General features: G+C 39.4%; 1 protein-coding gene across 2 annotated transcripts in view; it reads right to left on the reverse strand.

The window, feature by feature from the left end:
• The window catches only part of EIF2B3 (eukaryotic translation initiation factor 2B subunit gamma), a 117,725-nt gene extending 98,072 nt beyond the window's left edge, over positions 1-19,653 (reverse strand). The window contains exons 1-3 of one of the 2 annotated variants that reach the window (XM_004001908.6): positions 19,590-19,653; positions 16,622-16,778; positions 7,425-7,573 (exon numbers count right to left, since the gene is read on the reverse strand). In XM_004001908.6, coding sequence (XP_004001957.1) covers positions 7,425-7,573; positions 16,622-16,769 — 297 coding nt within the window. In that variant the 5' untranslated portion in view covers positions 16,770-16,778; positions 19,590-19,653. Of the gene's footprint in view, positions 1-7,424; positions 7,574-16,621; positions 16,779-19,280 lie in introns of both variants that reach the window. The other variant, XM_012124123.5, reaches the window with a different exon arrangement.
• Between the last annotated feature and the right edge of the window lie 1,044 nt (positions 19,654-20,697).

The raw sequence follows: 20,697 nt of genomic DNA on the forward strand, positions 1-20,697 counted from the left end.
AAAGCAGTTGCTTCTGAAGGGTAAGAATAATAAACAAGGAAGGACAATGCAGGAGACCCTTGTTATTTACTCTAAGTCTTGTAACTATTTGACTCTTTAAATTATATATATATATATATATTATTTGCATATACAATATATATACTAACAAAAAGAGAGCATGAAAACACAATCTAGGAACAAACCTAAAAAAAATTAGATTTTTATGAAGAAAATCATAAAACTTTACTGGGATATATTTTAAATGACTAAAATAAATGGAGAAATTCTAAGTGAATTAGCGCCTGAAATGTAAGAAGCAAGATTAAACTTTTATATGAAATTTTAAGAAAATCTCTTTTAAGATGTTAAAATAGGGATTAATTTCTAAAGCAAAAACCAGAAATCACAAACCATAAAAGAAAAACTGAAAAATCAATTTCAATAAAATTTAAAAGCTTCTATTTCTCCTAGAGCCCAGACTGTAGTCCATAAACATGTTCCACAAAAAGAAACCATCTGGGCTGTTTTTTTAACCACTTTATTAAGACTGACATCATAATCAAAATCAAGGCTTTTAAAATAAATATCTGATTTCATTTCTGAGTATAAAGCAATATGAAGTAAACACATGAAGTATTATTGTCAAAAAAAGTTGACACTGAATCTAATTAAAATTTAGATACAAACTCCAGTTTACAAGAAAATACTGAAAAAGAGAAGGAAGTTAGCCAATGTTCACTGCAGCATATATACAACTGCCAAGATATGTAAACAACCTGTGTCCACGGACAAATGAATGGATAAATAAAATGTGGTATATGCATACAAAGGAATATTATTCAGCCATTGAAAATAGTGAAATCTTGGCATTTGAAACAACATGGATGGAACTTAAAAGCATATGCTAACTGAAATAAGTCAAACAGAGAAAGACAAACACCATACAATCTCATCGACACATGGAATCTAAAAACAAATAAACAACAACAAAGCCAAGTTTACAGTTACAAAGAACAGACTAGTAGTTGCCAGAGGTCAGTGGTGGGAGGTAAGCGAAATAGGCAAAGGGAGCCAAAAGGTACAAACTTCCAGTTATAAAATAAGTAAGTCACGGAGATGCAATGTACAACTTGGTGACTACAGTTAATCATAGTGTACCGTCCCAGGTGGCGCTAGTGGTAAGAACCTGCCTGCCAATGCAGGAGACATAAGAGATGTGGGTTCAATCCCCAGCTCAGGAAGATCCCCTGGAAGAGGGCATGGCAACCCACTCCAGTATTCTTGCCTGAAGAATTCCATGGACAGAGGAATCTGGAGGGCTACGGTCCATAGGAGTGCAAAAAGTCAGACACAACTGAGCACGCCCACAAAGGAAGGGAAAGGCCATATACATATCTGAATTTTTTGTTCTTTAGTATACCGGTAGGTTGAAAATATTAATACATCTGTCTGCAGTCACCAGAAATAGTAGGACAAAGTTTGCTCAGACACAGATAAGACTGAATCCTTCGTCAGTCTGATAAATATGAAATACTACTATGAAGAAAATATAAAATCTAAGTACTTTTATATTATCAGCACCAGTTATAAAAATGGAGCTCACTCACCCAGGGCCTGGGAGAATGAATGAGCCAATAATTATCTTTTGATAAGTCAAAGAAAGAGGTTTGGGCAGCTGAAATAAAAAGTGATAAGCCAGTAAATCAGTGAAATTGTATGATGAGATAAGGCAAAATGAAGTAGAAAAGAATGCCACAAGGATAAAACCAAATGAAATATGTTGAAAGAATACAACATAGCAGATATGATGTCCACCTCCAATAATTGATAAGCATATACATTTAGCAAATGCAATGCAAATGACGAAGATGGTAAATTAAAATGGTAAAATACGTTTTAAACAAAGAAGCCAAATAAAGCTAATATACTTCTGTGGTCTTTCTCTGAGAAAACCAGAAACCACATGGGATAACCTCAGCAATATTTGAGAAACTCAGTGTGTAGGAAGTGGGTAAAAATAAAAGAACCAAAAGCTAATAAACTCAAAAGTCAAAGGTAATATTCTTTTTTACCAAAATCTTATTAAAAAAGAATCAATGTTTAGGAAGTCGCCTTTTAGGCTTCCCTGGTGGCTCAGATGGTAAAGCATCTGCCTGCAATGCGGGAGACCCCGGTTCAATCCCTGGGTCGGGAAGATCCCCTGGAGAAGGAAATGACAACCCACTCCAGCACTCTTGTCTGGAAAATTCCATGGACGGAGAAGCTTGTTAGGCTACAGTCCATGGGGTTGGTTGCAAAGAGTCAGAAATGACTGAGCGACTTCACTTTCTCACTTCTTTCTTGTGGGCAAAAGGGAAGAGATATAAATTGGCTCAAAGAAGCACTGTTTTTAAACCACAGCACAGCTGGAGGTGTTACTTTCTCCCTTAAGGAGCTACTTGTCATCCCTTAGCAAACAACTGCCTCCTCAGGCTGTCTCAACTCTTTATATGTATTTCTATTGCGCTTCCTACAAGTTCATGTTGATCCCAAACAGACAGTTCTGAATTTTGGCTCGTTTGACTTTGTTCTTAATGGTTATTCAGGAGGCTACTTATGTTCTTCCACAGGTCAGTTCTGTTGCCTTCTACTTGAGGTCGGAATGCAAGCTGATGTGACGAAGCCAGGGTTTCAGGAGTCACTGGTACAAGAGAAACCAAGCAGAGATAGCAAAGAAAACAGACACCTGTTAGTCAAAGTCACAACTTAAGAAAGCTCAGAGGTAGGATTATAGGTAAAGGATGCTGTGTAAATGATGTGGAAACAGGAGTAAGGAAGGAAAAGAAATGAGACCATGAAGAATGAGTTAATGGAGAAGGCAATGGCACCCATCTCCTGTACTGTCGCCTGGAAAATCCCATGGACGGAGAAGCCTGGTAGGCTGCAGCCCATGGGGTTGTGAAGAGTCAAACACGACTGAGTGACTTCCCTTTCACTTTTCACTTTCATGCGTTAGAGAAGGAAATGGCAACCCACTCAAGAGTTCTTTCCTGGAGAATCCCAGGGACAGGGGAGCCTGGTGGGCTGCCATCTATGGGGTCACACAGAGTCGGACACAACTGAAGTGACTTAGCAGCAGCAGCAAAATGAATTAATGAGGATTCTGATCTCAGGGATAAGGAGCCCTAAAATAAGAAGTGATCAAAACTATAAGAAGAGGTAGTAGCTTGGGAATAAAATGTCCTTTTGGTAGTTACTTTACTCTTTACCTCATGCCCTCTCCTATTTATTAATAGTTGCCCCTATTATTTCTCAAGCCTCTAAGGGTTATAGGAACTCATTTGCATGGATCTCCCAGGATCTCCAGTTCCAGGCTAGGGCAAAAATAACATTTCTAAGATTTATAGATTAGGGAATAGAGACTCTAGTTTATAACTCCATACTAAACTTTTAGACAGTAACTAAAACAGCTCCTGGGAAGACCACTAAACACTCTAAGCTTCTTGGTAAACCTGGCATCTAACCCTGTAAAAGAACACAGTTCTTTTCTCATTATCCTAGTGAAATCCTCTATTTCTTCCTTAAATAAGAAACTGTACTCAAGAAAGCCACACAGCCAACATGATAGTATTAGAGATCTCCCTTCTATCAGAAGCACCAAAATCTACTTGTATGAAAGCACAGAAAGACAAAAGAAGGCCAAAAAGTAAAAGGAAATGTCTATATACACTGAACTTCTGGAAGCCCTGACCAGGGAAATAAGACAATAAAAAGAAATGAAAGCATTAAGATTAAAAAGGAAGATATAATACTGTTTTTATTTGCAAGCAACATGCTGTATATAGACAATCTTAAAGAATCTACAATTTAAGAAAGTCATGGGGTACAAAGCTAATACATAAAAACCAGCTATGTGGCTATATACAAGTAATAAACAATTAGAAAACAGAATGAAAAGTACTAGTTACAATATTATCAAACTGATGAAATAGGAATAAAATTGCTGAAAGATGCTCAAAACCTCTATACTGAAAATTATTTTAAAAAACACTACTGAGAGAAATTATAGGCAATCTAAATAAGTAGATGTCCAAGGATTGGAAGATTCAATATTAAGATGTCAATTCTCCCCCAAAATGACCAAAAGATTCAATCAAAATCCCAGAAAGCGTTTTCCTGGCTAAAAACTGGCAAACTAATTCTAAAATTTATGTGGAAATGCAAAGGACTTAGAATAATCAAGGCAATCTTAAGGAAAAGGAACAAAGTTGGCAGATTTATAGTACCTGATTTCAAGACCAACTTTATAAAGTTAAGATAATCAAGACTTTATTAAATGTAGTACGGAAGCAGAGACAAGACAAACAGACCAATGGAACAAAGAAGAGAGAACAGAAATAGCACACACATAATCAGTCAGCTGATTTTCAACTAAGGCACCAGAGCAACTCAATGGGGAAAGGAAGGTCTTTTTAACAAATGATGCCAGAACAACTGAATATTCATACAGAAAAAAGTAAACCTTTATTCCTATAACATTTTTAGATGTAAACACAGAAGAATATCTTTTCAAGCTTAGGGTAAGCAAAGATTTCTTAGGATACAACAAACACCAACCACAGGGGACTTTACTGGCAGCTCAGTGGCTAAGACTCCATGCTTCCACTGCAGGGGGCACAGGTTCAATTCCTGGTTGGGGAACTAAGATCCAGCATGCCTCGTGGTATGGCCAAAAAAAAAAAAAAGTACTAACCATAAAAGAAAAAATCGGTAATTTGGATTTCATCAACATTTAAGACTTTTGGCCATCAAAGTCACCATTAAGAATATAAAAAGGCAAGCCAGAGACTGGCAGAAAATATTCACAACACATATCTGACAAAAGGCTTGTATCTATAATATACAAAGAATTTCTATAATCTATAGTAAAAAGGCAAACAACTGAAAAAAAAAAGGCAAATGTCTTGAACAGACATTTCATGAAAATATACAAATGGTCAAAAATCACATGAAAATGTGATCAGCATCATTATTATCAGGGACATGCAAATTAAAACTACAATGAGATAGTGTTACGTAATACCCACTAGAATGGTTAAAATTAAAAAGACTGACAGTACCAAGTGTTGATGAAGATGTGAAGCAAATGCAATTCTTATACATTGCTGACAGAAGTATAAAATGTACAACCACTTAGAAAACTATCTGGCATTTCTCAATACAGTAAATCCTAAAAACTATAATGTAATTTTTTTCAAACTATAATATTTTTACAAAAAGATCTGCAGAACAATGTTCATAACAGCTTTATTCATAATATCTAAAATTTTGAAACAATGCAAATGACCATCAACAGAAAAATGGGTAAACAGTGGTATTCTTATTCAATGGAATGCTACTCAGCAATAAATAAGAACAAACTAGTTATACCAGTAATAATATGAATTTGAAAAACACTATGTTGAACAAAAGAAAATAAAATAAAATTATATGATTTCATTTATATGTAGTTCATGAACAAGCAAAATAACATATGGTGACAGAAATCAGAATAGCAGTTGACTTTAAAGGTGGGGGATTAACTAAAATGAAGCACAAAGGAACTGTGAGAGGTGATGGAAATATTCTAGATTTGGAAAATGATAACCTAGTGGCTCAGATGGTAAAGAATCCACCTGCAATGTGGGAGATCTGGGTTTGATCCCTGGGTTGGGAAGATCTCCTGGAGGAGCGCATGGCAACCCACTCCAGTATTCTTGCCTGGAGAATCCCCATAGACAGAGAAGCCTGGCGGACTTCAGCCCCATAGGGTCACAAAGAATTGTACACGTTGAGTGACTGAGCCACAGCACAATCTGAGTGTATATAATTGTCAAAACTCATCAAACTATATACTTAATATCTGTGTATTTTACTGTGTATAAACATAAAATACATTTATACACAGTAAATGGGCACTGTGTATACAGCTACCCTGGTGGCTCAGTGGTAAAACAATCTGCCTGCCAATGCAGGAGACTCAAGAGATGAGGGTTTAGTTCCTGGGTTGGGAAGATGCCTTGGAGTAGGAAATGGCAACCCTCTCCTGCATTCTTGCCTGGACAAGAATAAAAAACTGGCTACAATCCATAGGGTTGCAAAGAGTTAGACTCAACTGAGCATGCACAGAAAGGAAGGGAAAGGCCATGTAAATATCTGCATTAATTTTTTGCTGTTTGGTGCATAGATATGCAGAAAATATTAATATATCTGTTTGCAATCACCAGAAATAGTAGGAGAAATTTTGCTCCCCAACTCAAATAAGATGGCAACATTATTAGAATGTAATTTTTTCCAAAGGACATCAATTTTAGAATAGTCAGCAGTGGAACTTTCTCAGTTTATGTGCCACAAACCATGGGGACTGCATTCTCATATCCACAGGCTCGCTATATAATTTTTTTAAATTTTTATTTACTTGCCATATAATTTTAAAAATAATTTATTATTTATTTATTTTTGGCTCTGCTGGGTCTTCATTGCTACACGGTCTTTTCTCTAGGTGCAGCAAGCGGGGGCTACTCTCTAGTTGAGGTACTCAGGCTTCTCATTGTGGTGACTTCTCTTGCTATGGAGCATGGGCTCTAGTGTGTGGGGGCTTCAGCAGCTGCAACACGTGGACTTGGTAGTTACGGCTCCCAGACTCTCAGCACAGGCTCAACAGATGTGGTGTCTGGGCTTAGTTACCCTGAGGCATGTGGGATCTTCCCAGATTAGAGATCAAATCTGTGTTTCCCGCATTGGAAGGAGGATTCTTTACCACTGAGCCACCAGGGAAGCCCGCTCATGTTAGCTGCTTAATCAAAGGAGACTAAACTTTCAAATACTATCATGTAAAGGAGCCAAAATTTTTGAAAGTTTCTTCCTATTTCTTTCCACTCAATCTCTCATCTGCAGAGTCAACTGGTGGTCTCATTTCTATTACTACACATGAAAATGAAAGTGAAAGTCGCTCAGTCATGTCCAACTCTTTGACGCCCCACGGACTATACAGTCTGTGGAATCTCCAGGCCAGAATATTGGAGTGGGCAGCCTTTCCCTTCTCCAGGGGATCTGCCCAACCCAAGGATTGAACCCAGGTCTCCCAAACTGTAGGCAGATTCTTCATCAGCTGAGCCACCAGGAAAGCCCCTACTATACATAAGTTTTGCTTATTCATGAACTTTATATAAATGGAATCTTTAGTACATTAGAAATGTATCTTTTTTATAAAGATATATTATGACTGAAAAATACTGGAAACTAGTGAGTATCTAAATCTTTACTAGTAATCAAACTAAACAGCAGCTGAAACATGGGCAACAAAATACGGGGTATTAGAAAATATTTTTAAAAATACACTGTAAACTGCAATGCATTGGGAAAACATAAGATGATATATATTTTCAACAAATAAACAATAAAAACAATAAACAGTTTTTTACCTTAAGTTTCTGATATATGCGGCGCAGAGAATCCGCAGTTCCCATGTCAGCTTCATCAGGAATACACACAATATCTAGCTTCATTTTCATCTTGTTGAAGTCTGCACACAAAGTCTTTTGGACTTCCTTGGTCGTAATGACAATGACTTCTATAGCATGAAAAAAAAGGAAGGAAAAGTGCAAAAACTTTCATTCATTTAGACAATGGCTACACTACTTCAATTAGATTTGGTCTGTTTCTAGATTTAGTAATGACAGCTAATATTATTGAGATATTGCAACACACTTTACATGCATCTTCTCAATTAATTCTTACAGCAAATTATTAAAAATTTGTAAAAATTCCTCCATTTTACAAATGAGGGAACTTGGACTAAAAGATATGAAGTGACTTTGCTCAGGGTACATAAAACCAGTAAGCAAGAGATCTAAGATGAAACATGTTAATATATTATACACCACTTCTTCCTGACATAAAGGATTCAAAAGAGCACTTATTAAACCATATACCAATGAGATTATATTTTATCTTATTCTAGTTTTAATTTTTGGTCATGCCATGCTGCATGTGGGATCTTAGTTCCCCTGACCAGGGATTGAACCTGTGCCCCCTGTATTGGAGGCATGGAGTCTTAACTACTGGACCACCAGGGACATCCTGGGATCACATTTTAAAACTTCCTTCACTACAAAGAAAGAGCTATCACCACTTCCCATCAGATGGCTATTAGTGTTTCACTGATGATCATAATGAATTCAGTAACAGACAATTTCCATAAAATAGATGCCTTCACCTTATCCATATAGCCATCAAAAACTTGGGGTTCTGTCATGGATCTTTGGCAGGGTAATGTAATCCACTGCAATATAACATGTGTTGCAGATACCTGACAATTAGATTTTAGCATCTCTAAAGTATAACAATTTCGATATGTGTTTCATCAGTTCAGTTCAGTTCAGCTGCTCAGTTGTGTCCGGCTCTTTGCGACCCCATGAATCGCAGCACGCCAGGCCTCCCTGTCCATCACCAACTCCCAGAGTTCACTCAAACTCACATCCATCGAGTCCATGATGCCATCTAGCCATCTCATCCTCTGTCGTCCCCTTCTCCTCCCGCCCCCAATCCCTCCCAGCATCAGTCTTTTCTAATGAGTCAACTCTTCGCATGAGGTGGCCAAAGTACTGGAGTTTCAGCTTTAGCATCGTTCCTTCCAAAGAAATCCCAGGGCTGATCTTCAGGATGGTCTGGTTGGATCTCCTCACAGTCCAAGGGACTCTCAAGAGTCTTCTCCAACACCACACTTCAAAAGCATCAATTCTTTCCCAGTCAGCCTTCTTCACAGTCCAACTCTCACATCCATACATGACTACTGGGAAAACCATATCTTTGACCAGAAGGACCTTTATCAGCAAAGTAATGTCTCTGCTTTTTAATATGCTGTCTAGGTTTGTCACAGCTTTTCTTCCAAGGAGCAAGAATCTTTGAATTTCATGGTTGCAGTCACCATCTACAGTGATTTTGGAGCCCAAGAAAATAAAGTCTGTCACTGTTTCCACTGTTTTCCCATCTACTTGCCACAAAGTGACCAGATGCCATGATCTTTGTTTTTGAATGTTGAGTTTTAAGCAAGCTTTTTCACTCTCTTCTTTCACTTTCATCAAGAGGCTCTTTAGTTCCTCTTCACTTTCTGCCATAAGGGTGGTGTCATCTGCATAACTGAGGTTATTGATATTTCTCCCGGCAATCTTGATTCCAGCTTGTGCTTCATCCAGCCCTGCATTTCACATGATGTACTCTGCATAAAAGTTAAATAAGCAGGATGACAATATACAGCCTTGACATACTCCTTTCCCAATTCTGAATCAGTCCATTGTTCCATGTCCAGTTCTAACTGTTGCTTCCTGACCTGCATATAGGTTTCTCAAGAGGCAGGTCAGCTGGTCTGGTATTCCCATCTCTTTCAGAATTTTCCACAGTTTGCTGTGATCCATACTGTCAAAGGCTTTAGCATAGTCAATGAAGCAGAAGTAGATGTTTTCTGGAACTCTCTTGCTTTTTCAATGATCCAACAGAGGTTGGCAATTTGATCTCCGGTTCCTCTGCCTTTTCTAAAACCAGCTTGGACATCTGGAAGTTCACGGTTCATGTACTGTTGAAGCCCATCTTGGAGAATTTTGAGCATTACTTTGCTAGCATGTGAAATGAGTGCAATTGTGCAGTAGTTTGAGCATTCTTTGGCATTGCCCTTCTTTGGGATTGTAATGAAAACTGACCTTTTCCAGGCCTGTGGCCACTGCTGAGTTTTCCAAATTTTATGGCATATTGAGCAGCACTTTAACAGCATCATCTTTTAGGATGTGAAATAGCTCAACTGGAATTCCATCACCTCTACTAGCTTTGTTCGTAGTGATGCTTCCTAAGCTTTGAGTTCACACTCTAGGATGTCTGTCTGTAGGTAAGTGATTACACCATTATGGTTATCTGGGTCATTAAGATCTTTTTTGTATAGTTCTGTGTATTTTTTGCTACCTCTTCTTAATATCTTCCGCTTCTGTTAGGTCCATACAATTTCTGTCCTTAATTGTGCCCATCTTTGCATGAAATGTTCCCTTGGTATCTCTTCACTTTCTTGAAGAGATCTCTAGTCCTTCCCATTCTATTGTTTTCCTCTATTTATTTGCATTGATCACTTAGTAAGGCTTTCTTATCTCTCCTTGCTATTCATTATGGAGAGACTAATGCTAAGCAGGGCTATGAACTTCCTAAAATAATGAACTATATGAACAGAATGAACAGAGTTTATAGATCAACTACAGAACATCATGTTTAGGAGTCATTCTCCAAATTCTGAGTTAGCCTCATTCAGAAGGAATTTTCTATATAATAGGCATTTAATATGCCACAAAAAACTATCCCCAAATATAACTAAAGATATATAGCAAGAGGAAAAAAAAAGCGATGACAAAGCCATAACAACTTATTAAAGGAAAGCAGTATATTTGAAAGTGTATTAAGATGTGTCATTCACCTGTGATATTGAGTTCTAAAAAGAAAATCTTTTCTAAAACACATCTCAATGTCAATATCATATAGACCACTGCAAAGAACTGTTCATGGGTCTGTCTCAAGAAAGTATGACTGGAATAAACACTGGATCATAAGCCTAGGGCCCAGCATCTGGCACCACCTCCATCTGGTATTCTAATCTGCTATATCTAACTAAAGGACACCTCAAACTCATTGTGGCCAAAGCCAAACTCACTGTCTTCGCTCAGACCTGTTCATTGTCTTACATTTCCTCTCCTATTACTGATATCACTATCCACTTAGTTACTTACCTAAGCAGAAAGTAGAGGGAACTCATCCCTTTCTTTCCACTACCCCTCCCCATGAATCAACAACATTCCCAAATGGGCCTTCTTCGCCATCCTTAGCACTAATGCCTTAGTTCAGGCCCTCTTTGCTGTTAGCATGGACTTTTGTACCAATCTCTTAACTCATCTCCTTGCTTATAGTCTTGACCCCCTCATACTAATTCTTCATACAGCTCCCAAAGCAGTTTTTAAAAAAAATCTGTATTTCAAATTTATTATCATAAAGTTGTTCACATTTGCTTATTATCTTTTTTGTTTGTTTGCTTGTTTTGGCTGCGCTGCATGGCTATAGGATCTCAGTTCCCCACCAGGGACTGAACCTGGGCCACGGCAATGAAAGTGCAGAATCATAACCACTAGACCACCAAGGAACTCTCTTGCTTATTAACTTTTAATGTCTGTAGGATTTGTGGTGATGTTTCGTCTTTCATTCCTGTTATTAGTAATTTGTGTCTTCTCCCCTGTTTTTGATCAGTCTAACTAAAGATTTAACAATTCTATTGATATATTTTTTTAAAGAATCATCTCTTGGTTTTACTGATTTTCTCTAATGCTTTTGGCTGCTATTTCACTTACTGCTGTTATCATTTTTATCTCCTTTCTACTTGAGTTTCATTTGCTTCTCTTTTTCCAGTTTGTCAAAGTAGAAAATTAGATGATAATCTGAGACATTTCTTTTCTAACAGAGAACTTAATGTTATAAAATTTTCTGTAAACATTGCTTTAGCTACACCCCTCAAATTTGAAAATATCGAATTCTCCTTTTCAGTAAGTTAAAAACATTTTCTAATTCCCCTTGTGGTCAGATGGACAAAAAGCACAAGAAAAGATGATCAACATCACTAATTATTAGAGAAATGTAAATGAAAACTACAATGAGCTATCACCTTACACTGGTCAGAATGGCCATCACCCCAAAAATTCTAAGAACAATAAATGCTAGAGAGGGTATGGAGGAAAGGGAACCCTCCTACGCTGTTGGTGGGAATGTAAATTAGTACAGCCACCATGGAGAACAGTATGGAGGTTCCTTAAAAAACTGGAAACTACCATATGACCCAGCAATCCCACTCCTAAGCATATAAACCACAATTCAAAAAGATACATACAAAAAAAAAAAAATGCAGCCCGATGTTCACTGCAGCACTGTTTACAATAGCCAGGACATGGAAGCAACCTAAATGTCCATCAACAAAGGAACAGATAAAGAAGATGTCATATATATATACTTGGTAGAATTTTACTCACCCATAAAAAAGAATAAAATAATGCCATCTGTAGCAACATGGATGGACCTAAAGACTGTCATACTGAGTCATGTAAGTCAGACACAGAAAGATAACATCATATGATATTGCTTATATGTGGAATCTAAAAAAAAAGGGTAAAAATGAAGTCTGTATAGAAGCAGAGCCACAGATGTAGAAAACAAACTTATGGCTACCAGGGGACAAGGGGGAGAAGGGATAAATTGGAAGTTTTGGATTGACATAGAAACACTACTATATAAAATAGGTAACTAATAAGAAGGAATGATGCTAAAGCTGAAGCTCCAGTACTTTGGCCACCTCACACAAAGAGCTGACTCATTGGAAAAGACTCTGATGCTGGGAGGGATTGGGGGCAGGAGGAGAAGGGGACAACCGAGGATGAGATGGCTGGATGGCATCATGGACTTGATGGACGTGAGTCTGAGTGAACTCCGGGAGTTGGTGATGGACAGGGAGGCCTGGCGTGCTGTGATTCATGGGTCGCAAAGAGTCGGACACGACTGAGTGACTGAACTGAACTGAACTGAATAAGAACCTACTGTATAGCACAGGGAACTCTACTCAATACTCTGCAATGGCCTATATGGGAAAAGAGTCTAAAGAAAGAGTGGATATATGTGTATGTATAACTGATTCACTTTGTTGTACACCTGAAACTAATACGATACTGTAAATCAACTATACTCTAATAAAATTGTTTTTTAAATTTCCTGTGTGGTTTCTTCTTTGGGTTATGTACAGATATGTGGTTTGATTTCCAAATACTTAGGGATTCTCTTGATACATCTATGTTACTGATTTCTACTGTAACTCTACTGTGGTTAGAGAATATATTTTATATTAATCTTCAAAGATTTATTGAGACCTGATTTATTTCAAAAAGTATAGTCTATCGTCGTAAAAGTTCTGAGCATTTGAAAAGAATTGTGCATTCTGCTTTACTAGGTGGCATGTTCTATAAATGTCAATTAGGTAAAATTGTAAAAAATCATAATGAATCCACAAAAGGCTGCCAGAATTAATAATAAGTGTATTTAGCAAACTTGTAGGATACAGGGCAACATAAAAAAGCTATGTTTTTATGTACTGGCAACAAATTTTCTGGAAATTGGAATAATTACCATTTATGATAATACCCTCTTCCAATAACACAAGAGAAGACTCTACACATGGACATCACCAGATGGTTGACACTGAAATCAGATTGATTATATTCTTTGTAGCCAAAGATGGAGATGCTCTATACAGTCAGCAAAAACAAGACTGGGAGCTGACTGTGGCTCGGATCATGAACGCCTTATTGTCAAATTCAGACTAAAATTGAAGAAAGTGGAGAAAACCACTAGATCATTCAGGTATGACCTAAATCAAATTCCTTATGACTATACAGTGGAAGTGAGAAATAGATTTAAGGGACTAGGTCTGATAGACAGAGTGCCTGATGAACTATGGATGGAGGTTCATGACATTGTACAGGAGACAGGAATCAAGACCATCCCCAAGAAAAAGAAATGCAAAAAGCAAAATGGCTGTCTGAGGAGGCCTTACAAACAGCTGTGAAAAGAAGAGAAGTGAAAAGCAAAGGAGAAAAGGAAAGATAAACCCATTTGAATGTAGAGTTCCAAAGAATAGCAAGGAGAGATAAGAAAGCCTTCCTCAGTGATCAATGCAAAGAAATAGAGGAAAAGAATAGAATGGGAAAGACTAGAGATCTCTTCAAGAAAATTAGAGATACCAAGGGAACATTTCATGCAAAGATGGGCACAATAAAGGACAGAAATGGTATGGACCTAACAGAAGCAGAAGATAGTAAGAAGAGGTTGCAAGAATACACAGAAGAACTGTACAAAAAAGATCTTCACGACCCAGATAATCACGATGGTGTGATCACTCACCTAGAGCTGGACATCCTGGAATGTCAAGTCAAGTGGACCTTAGAAAGCATCACTACGAACAAAGCTAGTGGAGGTAATGGAATACCAGTTGAGCTATTTCAAATCCCGAAAGATGACGCTATTAAAGTGCTGCACTCGATATGCCAGCAAATTTGGAAAATTCAGCAGTGGCCACAGGACTGGAAAAGGTCAGTTTTCATTCCAATCTCAAAGAAAGGCAATGCCAAAGAATGCTCAAACTACTGCACTCATCTCACATGCTAGTAAAGTAATGCTCAAAATTCTCCAAGCCAGGCTTCAGCAATATGTGAATCATGCAAAGTACATCATGAGAAACGCTGGGCTGGAAGAAGCACAAGCTGTAATCAAGATTGCTGGGAGATATATCAATAACCTCAGATATGCAGATGACACCACCGTTATGGCAGAAAGTGAAGAGGAACTAAACAGCCTCTTGATGAAAGTGAAAGTGGAGAGTGAAAAAAGTTGGCTCAAAGCTCAACATTCAGAAAACGAAGATCATGGCATCCGGTCCCATCACTTCATGGCAGATAGTTGGGGAAACAGTGGAAACAGTGTCAGACTTTATTTTTCTGGGCTCCAAAATCACTGCAGATGTGACTGCAGCCATGAAATTAAAACACGCTTGCTCCTGGGAAGGAAAGTTATGACCAACCTAGACAGCATATTAAAAAGCAGAGATACTACCTTGCCAACAAAGGTCTGTCTAGTCAAGGCTATGGTTTTCCAGTGGTCATATATGGATGTGAGAGTTGGACTATAAAGAAAGCTGAGGGCCAAAGAATTGATGCTTTTGAAGTGTGGTGTTGGAGAAGACTCTTGAGAGTCCCTTGGACTGTGAGGAGATCCAACCAGTCCATCGTAAAGGAGATCAGTCCTGGGTGTTCATTGGAAGGACTGATGTTGAAGCTGAAACTCCAACACTTTGGCCACCTGATGTGAAGAGCTGACTCACTGGAAAAGACCCTGATGCTAGGAAAGATTGAGGGCAGGAGAAGAGGGGGACGACAGAGGATGAGCTGGTTGGATGGCATTACCAACTCAATGGACATGGGTTTGGGTGAACTCCGGGTGTTGGTGATGGATAGGGAGGCCTGGCGTGCTGCGGTTCATGGGGTTGCAAAGAGTCAGACACAACTGAGCGACTGAACTGAACTGAACAAATAAATATAAGAAAATATGTGTAAGTCCTATACACTGAAAACTATAAAGTAGTTTAGTTTTAGTTGAGAGAAATTACAAAGGTCTAAATAAAAGGAGAGATATACCATGCTCCTCAATCAGAAGACTCAATACTGTTAAGATGTGAATTCTCTTCCTACTGATCTACTGATTCAATTCAGTCTTAATCAAAATTCTAGCAACTATTTTTGTAGAAATTGATAAGCTGATTCTGAAATTTATATAAAGATACAAAGGACTTAGAGTAGCAAAAACATGAATTTAACCATATTAAACTTCAGTTTAGTAAGCCTTTCAGAACTTCCTTGTGCTTCCACTGCAGAAGGCATGGGTTTGATCCCTGGTTAGGGAACTAGGATCCTACACGCCTTGTGGTACAGCCAAAAAAAAAAGACTCTTCACTGATTTCCCACTGCTTTCAAGAAAAAAAAAAAAAAAAATCTAAATTCCTCAACATGGAATACAAGGCCCTTAATAGTATAATGCCTGTTTATTTCTCTCTTACATTACATTTATTCCCTCTTACGCTCAATATTGCTGTTGTTGTTTAGTCACTAAGTCATGTCTGACTCTTTGTCAACCCCATGGACTAGAGCCCACCAGGCTCCTCTGTCCATGGGATTTCCCAGGCAAGAATGCTGGAGTAGGTTACCATTTCTTACTCCAGGGGATCTTCCCAACCAAGGGATCAAACCTGCATCTCCTGCATTGCCAAGCAGATTCTTTACCACTGAGCCACCAGGGAATACACATGGTATTACAGCCACATAAAATGAAAAGTAGTTATAAAAAAAAAGAAAAAAGCAGTTGCGAGAATATGTGCTGATCATGACTCTATCTCTGCAAAATTTACTACTTCTGTATGGAATACTTCTTCCACACTGGTCAGAATGTTCATCTATTTTTCAAGAGTCAATTCAAGGGTCAGCTACTCTATAAAGTCTTCTCTGAATCTCTCAAACAGTATCTTCCTTATATTAATAACAAGCACTTATAATGTGCCTCTGTTATAACATTTACCACATTTCACAATGATAATCTGTTTACATGTGTTTATCTCTCCACTAGACTCTAAGGTTCTAGAAATCAGGGCCTGAGTTAACCTTTTCAATTCCGTACTCCAGTGTTGAATATACTACCTGGCAAATGCAGGTTCTCAGTAAATACTATGAGGCATATGGTCGTTCTCATATTATGTTCTGATATCCTTCCAGGGTTATCTTGGATCACTGTGGAGACCAGCTCTAAAAAAGAAACACTTAGCACTCTCTTCTCAACCTTTTTCGCACAGCAATAGAGTACTCCAAAGTTTCTAATTTAAAGAGGCCCGTCTCCAGCCAACATTGAGTCCTAGTCTTCTTTCATTCATTTCTCTCACCCTCATAAAGCTGACAAATTACTGGGATGAAGAACCCTAAAAGTTTTGTGAGTATATCTCATTGCCATAACTCACCTTCAAATCCAACACGCTCAAGCAGGTTCAGTGGGTACCAAATTAAAGGTTTGTTGCCGACTGGAAGCAGAGGTTTGGGAATACTGGAAGTCAGGTCTGTCATTCGCGATCCCCCTCCAACTGCCATTACAACTGCTTGAAATTCCATTTTTAAAAACTGTAATCACAGAGAAAACCAAGAGAAAAATGTAATAAAATCAATGCACACACAGTATTAATCTTACTTTTATTTAGGTTATTGATATTCACTTATGACAAACATGTCATTTCCAACTCCAATAACCAGAATAAGAAAGACTACTTAGCCACAGTATAAACATCACATTTATCCTATTCTCTTACTGATACATACTCTGATTTCCAGCCTGGGCTAGAGGCGGGAAATGAATAAAACAAAAATCTGGCTCTTGCTCTTGAGTTGTTGACAATCAAGTGAAGACAAATGCAGTAAATTACAATACAACATCATTAATGCCATGACAGGGATATATCTAAGGTGCAGTAGCCATATACAGTGACAGTAACACCTAAGTCTTCCTAGAAAAGGCAGGGAAGGTTTTATAGGAAAGTAATGCTTGAGCTGACTCTTAAAGGAGTAAGAGTTTATCAAGTTGGTTTCTGATATGTGAGTTTGTATTCCCTGAAAAAAATTTTAAACTTCTGACTAGAATTAACTGCACAGAGACAAGCACATTAGATCTCTGAAAAGTATGAAATGACTTAAGATGCTTCTGTTAATTCAGCCACCTGCTCCCATTTTTTCATTACCCCCAACTTGAAATATAACATTATAAACTCAAATGTAGGCTTGTATCTTAACCTAGGTTTGCAGAGCCCAATTACAGAAACAAACCAAGTTAATTTTTTTTTTCAGACTCAAGGTGATAAATGAAATTATTTGACATTCAAAAAAAATCTCTTTACAGCTGCTACAACAGAAGAGAGGCACATTAAAAGCTCACAAATCCTTATTGATTTAAAATAAAAGTACTATTTGACTTACAACAAATGATGTAACCTTTTAAAAACAAAGTGAAATTCAATGCTCCGGAAACAAAAATGTATTTAACACCAAACTGGTGAATAATGTTGCTCCTTTATCATTATTTTGATCAGTCCTGGGCTCCTCACATTAGTATCTAAACTGCAACACACACACACCCCATACACCCCAGCACAAAGTAAAGGCTCTTACACAACATCCACAAAGTAAAGATATGGTACTTTCAATTCCAGCAGGCACTGCCTCAGATTGGTATTTAACTTCAATCTGCCATTATATAAATCTCATAACATCTGATGTTACTATGAAAAGTATTAACACTGGATCCTTAAGAGTTAAAAGACCTGAGTTTGAGTTCTGGTTCTGTCACTTACAGGTGAGGTAACCAGGGGCCTGACATTTAAAACTCAGCATCCTCAGTGTCTAGAAAAGAGCCTGGTGGTTAAGTTCACAGGCCTTTTAACCAGACTGCCTGGATTTTAATTCTAGCTCTACCATGAATTAGCTGTATGATCCAAGGCAAGCTACATACCTTTCCCAAGCCTCCATTTTCTTAGTTTTCTAAGGCGGGGGGGATAATTTCTACTTCACAGAGTTGTTATAAATGTTAAATAAGTTAACCCAAGTAAAGCACACAAAACAATGACAAGCATTATATAAGTTTTTGGTAATAGACAGGTCATGGAAACTTTCTGTGCCAGCTGAACCATGCCGTTGCATAATTCTGGCCCCTGTATCACTATTCTTAGTTGCCTTTCTCCTGTGTCCAGTATGTAATCACCAATTAAACTTTAAAGACTCAGTTGAAGAATCACCTTGTGTATAAAGACATTCTTATCCCTTCCCACCCTCTTAGAGAAGTAACTCTTTTCTCCTTAAAGGCTTCCATTCTACTATATACAGATTATCTCTACCTTTCAGGATTCACTGCCCATTTATTTTAATTTTTATTATTTCTTGGCTGCCACAAGTGTGGCATGTGCGATCTTACTCCCCTCTCCCCCAACCCACCCCCGGGGATGGAACCCACCGCCCTGCATTGGAAGTGTGGAGTCTCAACCACTGTACTGCCAGCGAAGTCCATCTGCCTGTTTAAATGTCTATTTCCTGTGAGTTCCTTGACTGTCATCGTTGTATCCCTAGTACCTGACATAATTCCTGTCAGATGCCAGGCACTCAGTCAGTACTCGTGGAATGAGCATCTGTGAACCTCACAACAACCCAGAGTAAGCATCAAGCTCAAACATGTGCAGAAGGGACATGAGAACCCAGGTCACTAGGATCTGAGGTTCCTGCTCTCAGTGAGGCTCTGGGTGATAATCATGAACATAACTGATCGCAGGCAGCCTGACAAATATCTCAATGCCACTGCCACGACTCTGAGCGATGGGACTCAAGGCAAAAACTCTCTAGCCACTCAGGCTTTAGAGAGGTGGTTCATGGCATCTTCAACCTGTCTCCGATACAGCCCTCACTGCCTTCTCCCTTTGTAAATGGACAAAAACCCCGAATCACAACTGATCTCTCAGCCAGACTTTATTGTATTGCTCTTTGTATTTGTATCTTGCACCTAAAATAATCAGAAACAGAATAAAAGAACGAAGGACTTTTAAGTGGAAAGGATCAAGAACTGTGCGCAGGGCGTTCGGTGCTCACTCGCTGTGACTTCCAGCAGATCCTCCTCTCCCTGAAACTCAATTTCCTCAACTTTTGCACAAGGTGGCTGGCTCGGATGCTCCCCGAGCTTCCTTTTAGTTCGGCCACTTGGCTCCGCGGCCAGGTCCGGGAGGCACTGGAGCTGGCGACTCGGGCTCTGCACCCCTGCAACCCCCTCGGGCCCTCCTCTACCAGGCTTGTGGAGCCCGCCTCCCTCCGGTGAAGTGAGGTTCGGCGGCCTCCACCGCGCGGCTCCCCCCCGCCAGCCAGCTCGTGCGCGGCCTGGCAGCGCAGAAGCCTCAGCTTTACCTCAGGTCCCCGCGCGCCGCCACGGTTCCCAGCGCTCCCCGCGCTCCCCACGCCGCCGCCGACTGACAGCCAAAAGACGCAGGCGCACGATGGCCGGGCAGATCGATGGGACGCGCTGGGCAGGCCCTCAGAGAAGAAAATGAGCACCGAATAATAGATGACGGCCGAGAAGGATGCCGCGGGGAGGAGGGGAGGAGTAGCGGAGGCGGGGCCGCCCGAGCCTTTTCATTCATTCACAAATTACCAACGCCCACTGAGCGTCCCTCAGGTTGCAGGGTAACTGGTCACAGTCTCTTCCTTCAGGCAATTCTCCTTCTAGGAGAATTCTCCTAGGACCTGGTCCCTACTACCACTCTGCGGAAGGACAGCTCATTGGGAGCTGCGGTCTAGGGCTGACCAGTGGAGAAATCACCAAGGATTGCCACGGTTTTCTATGTCCAGTGAGGTCTAATGTGGCACTCAACGTTGGCTTTCTGAACCAGATTATTATGGTATGGAAAACATCCACCTTTAGCCATCAAAAGTTGGTCGGGAGTGTGGGATTCAGGAAGATCTCACTGTAATGGTGGGGAAAATCCCCTGGAGGAGGCATAGCAAACCACTCCAGTATCCTTGTCTGGAAAACCCCATGGACAGAGGAGCCTGGCGGTCTACAGTGCATAAAGTTGCCCAGAATCAGACACAACTGAAGCGACTTAGCAGCACTGTGATGGTGATACTGAACAGTGGCTTGGAGAGAGTGAGTCAAATGAATATCTTGGGTAAGAGCCTTCCAAGAAGACTAGCCAGCAAGTGCAAAGGCCTTGGAGAGAGAAGGCAACTTCGGAGAACAACAAAGAAGCCAATAGAGCTGAAGAAAAGTGAACTGGGGGAGGGTGGATGACGGCAGAGTAAGCCGGAGAGGCAATGGGGGAGAAGGTGGAGAATTCAGATCCTGTGGGTCTTGTAGGCATTGTGAGGACCTTGACTTGTGCAGAGGAGCAGCGAAATAACACGCTTTTAGAGGATCACTGTGGTTGCTGTTTTGATAATAGAATCTCTGCTTCCAGAGACCAGTTAAGAAGCTGCAACCTCCGGATGAGAAAACCCAAACATCTGAGTCTAGACT

The sequence above is a fragment of the Ovis aries genome, chromosome 1 (genome assembly GCF_016772045.2).
Source record: "Ovis aries strain OAR_USU_Benz2616 breed Rambouillet chromosome 1, ARS-UI_Ramb_v3.0, whole genome shotgun sequence".
NCBI lineage: Eukaryota > Metazoa > Chordata > Mammalia > Artiodactyla > Bovidae > Ovis > Ovis aries.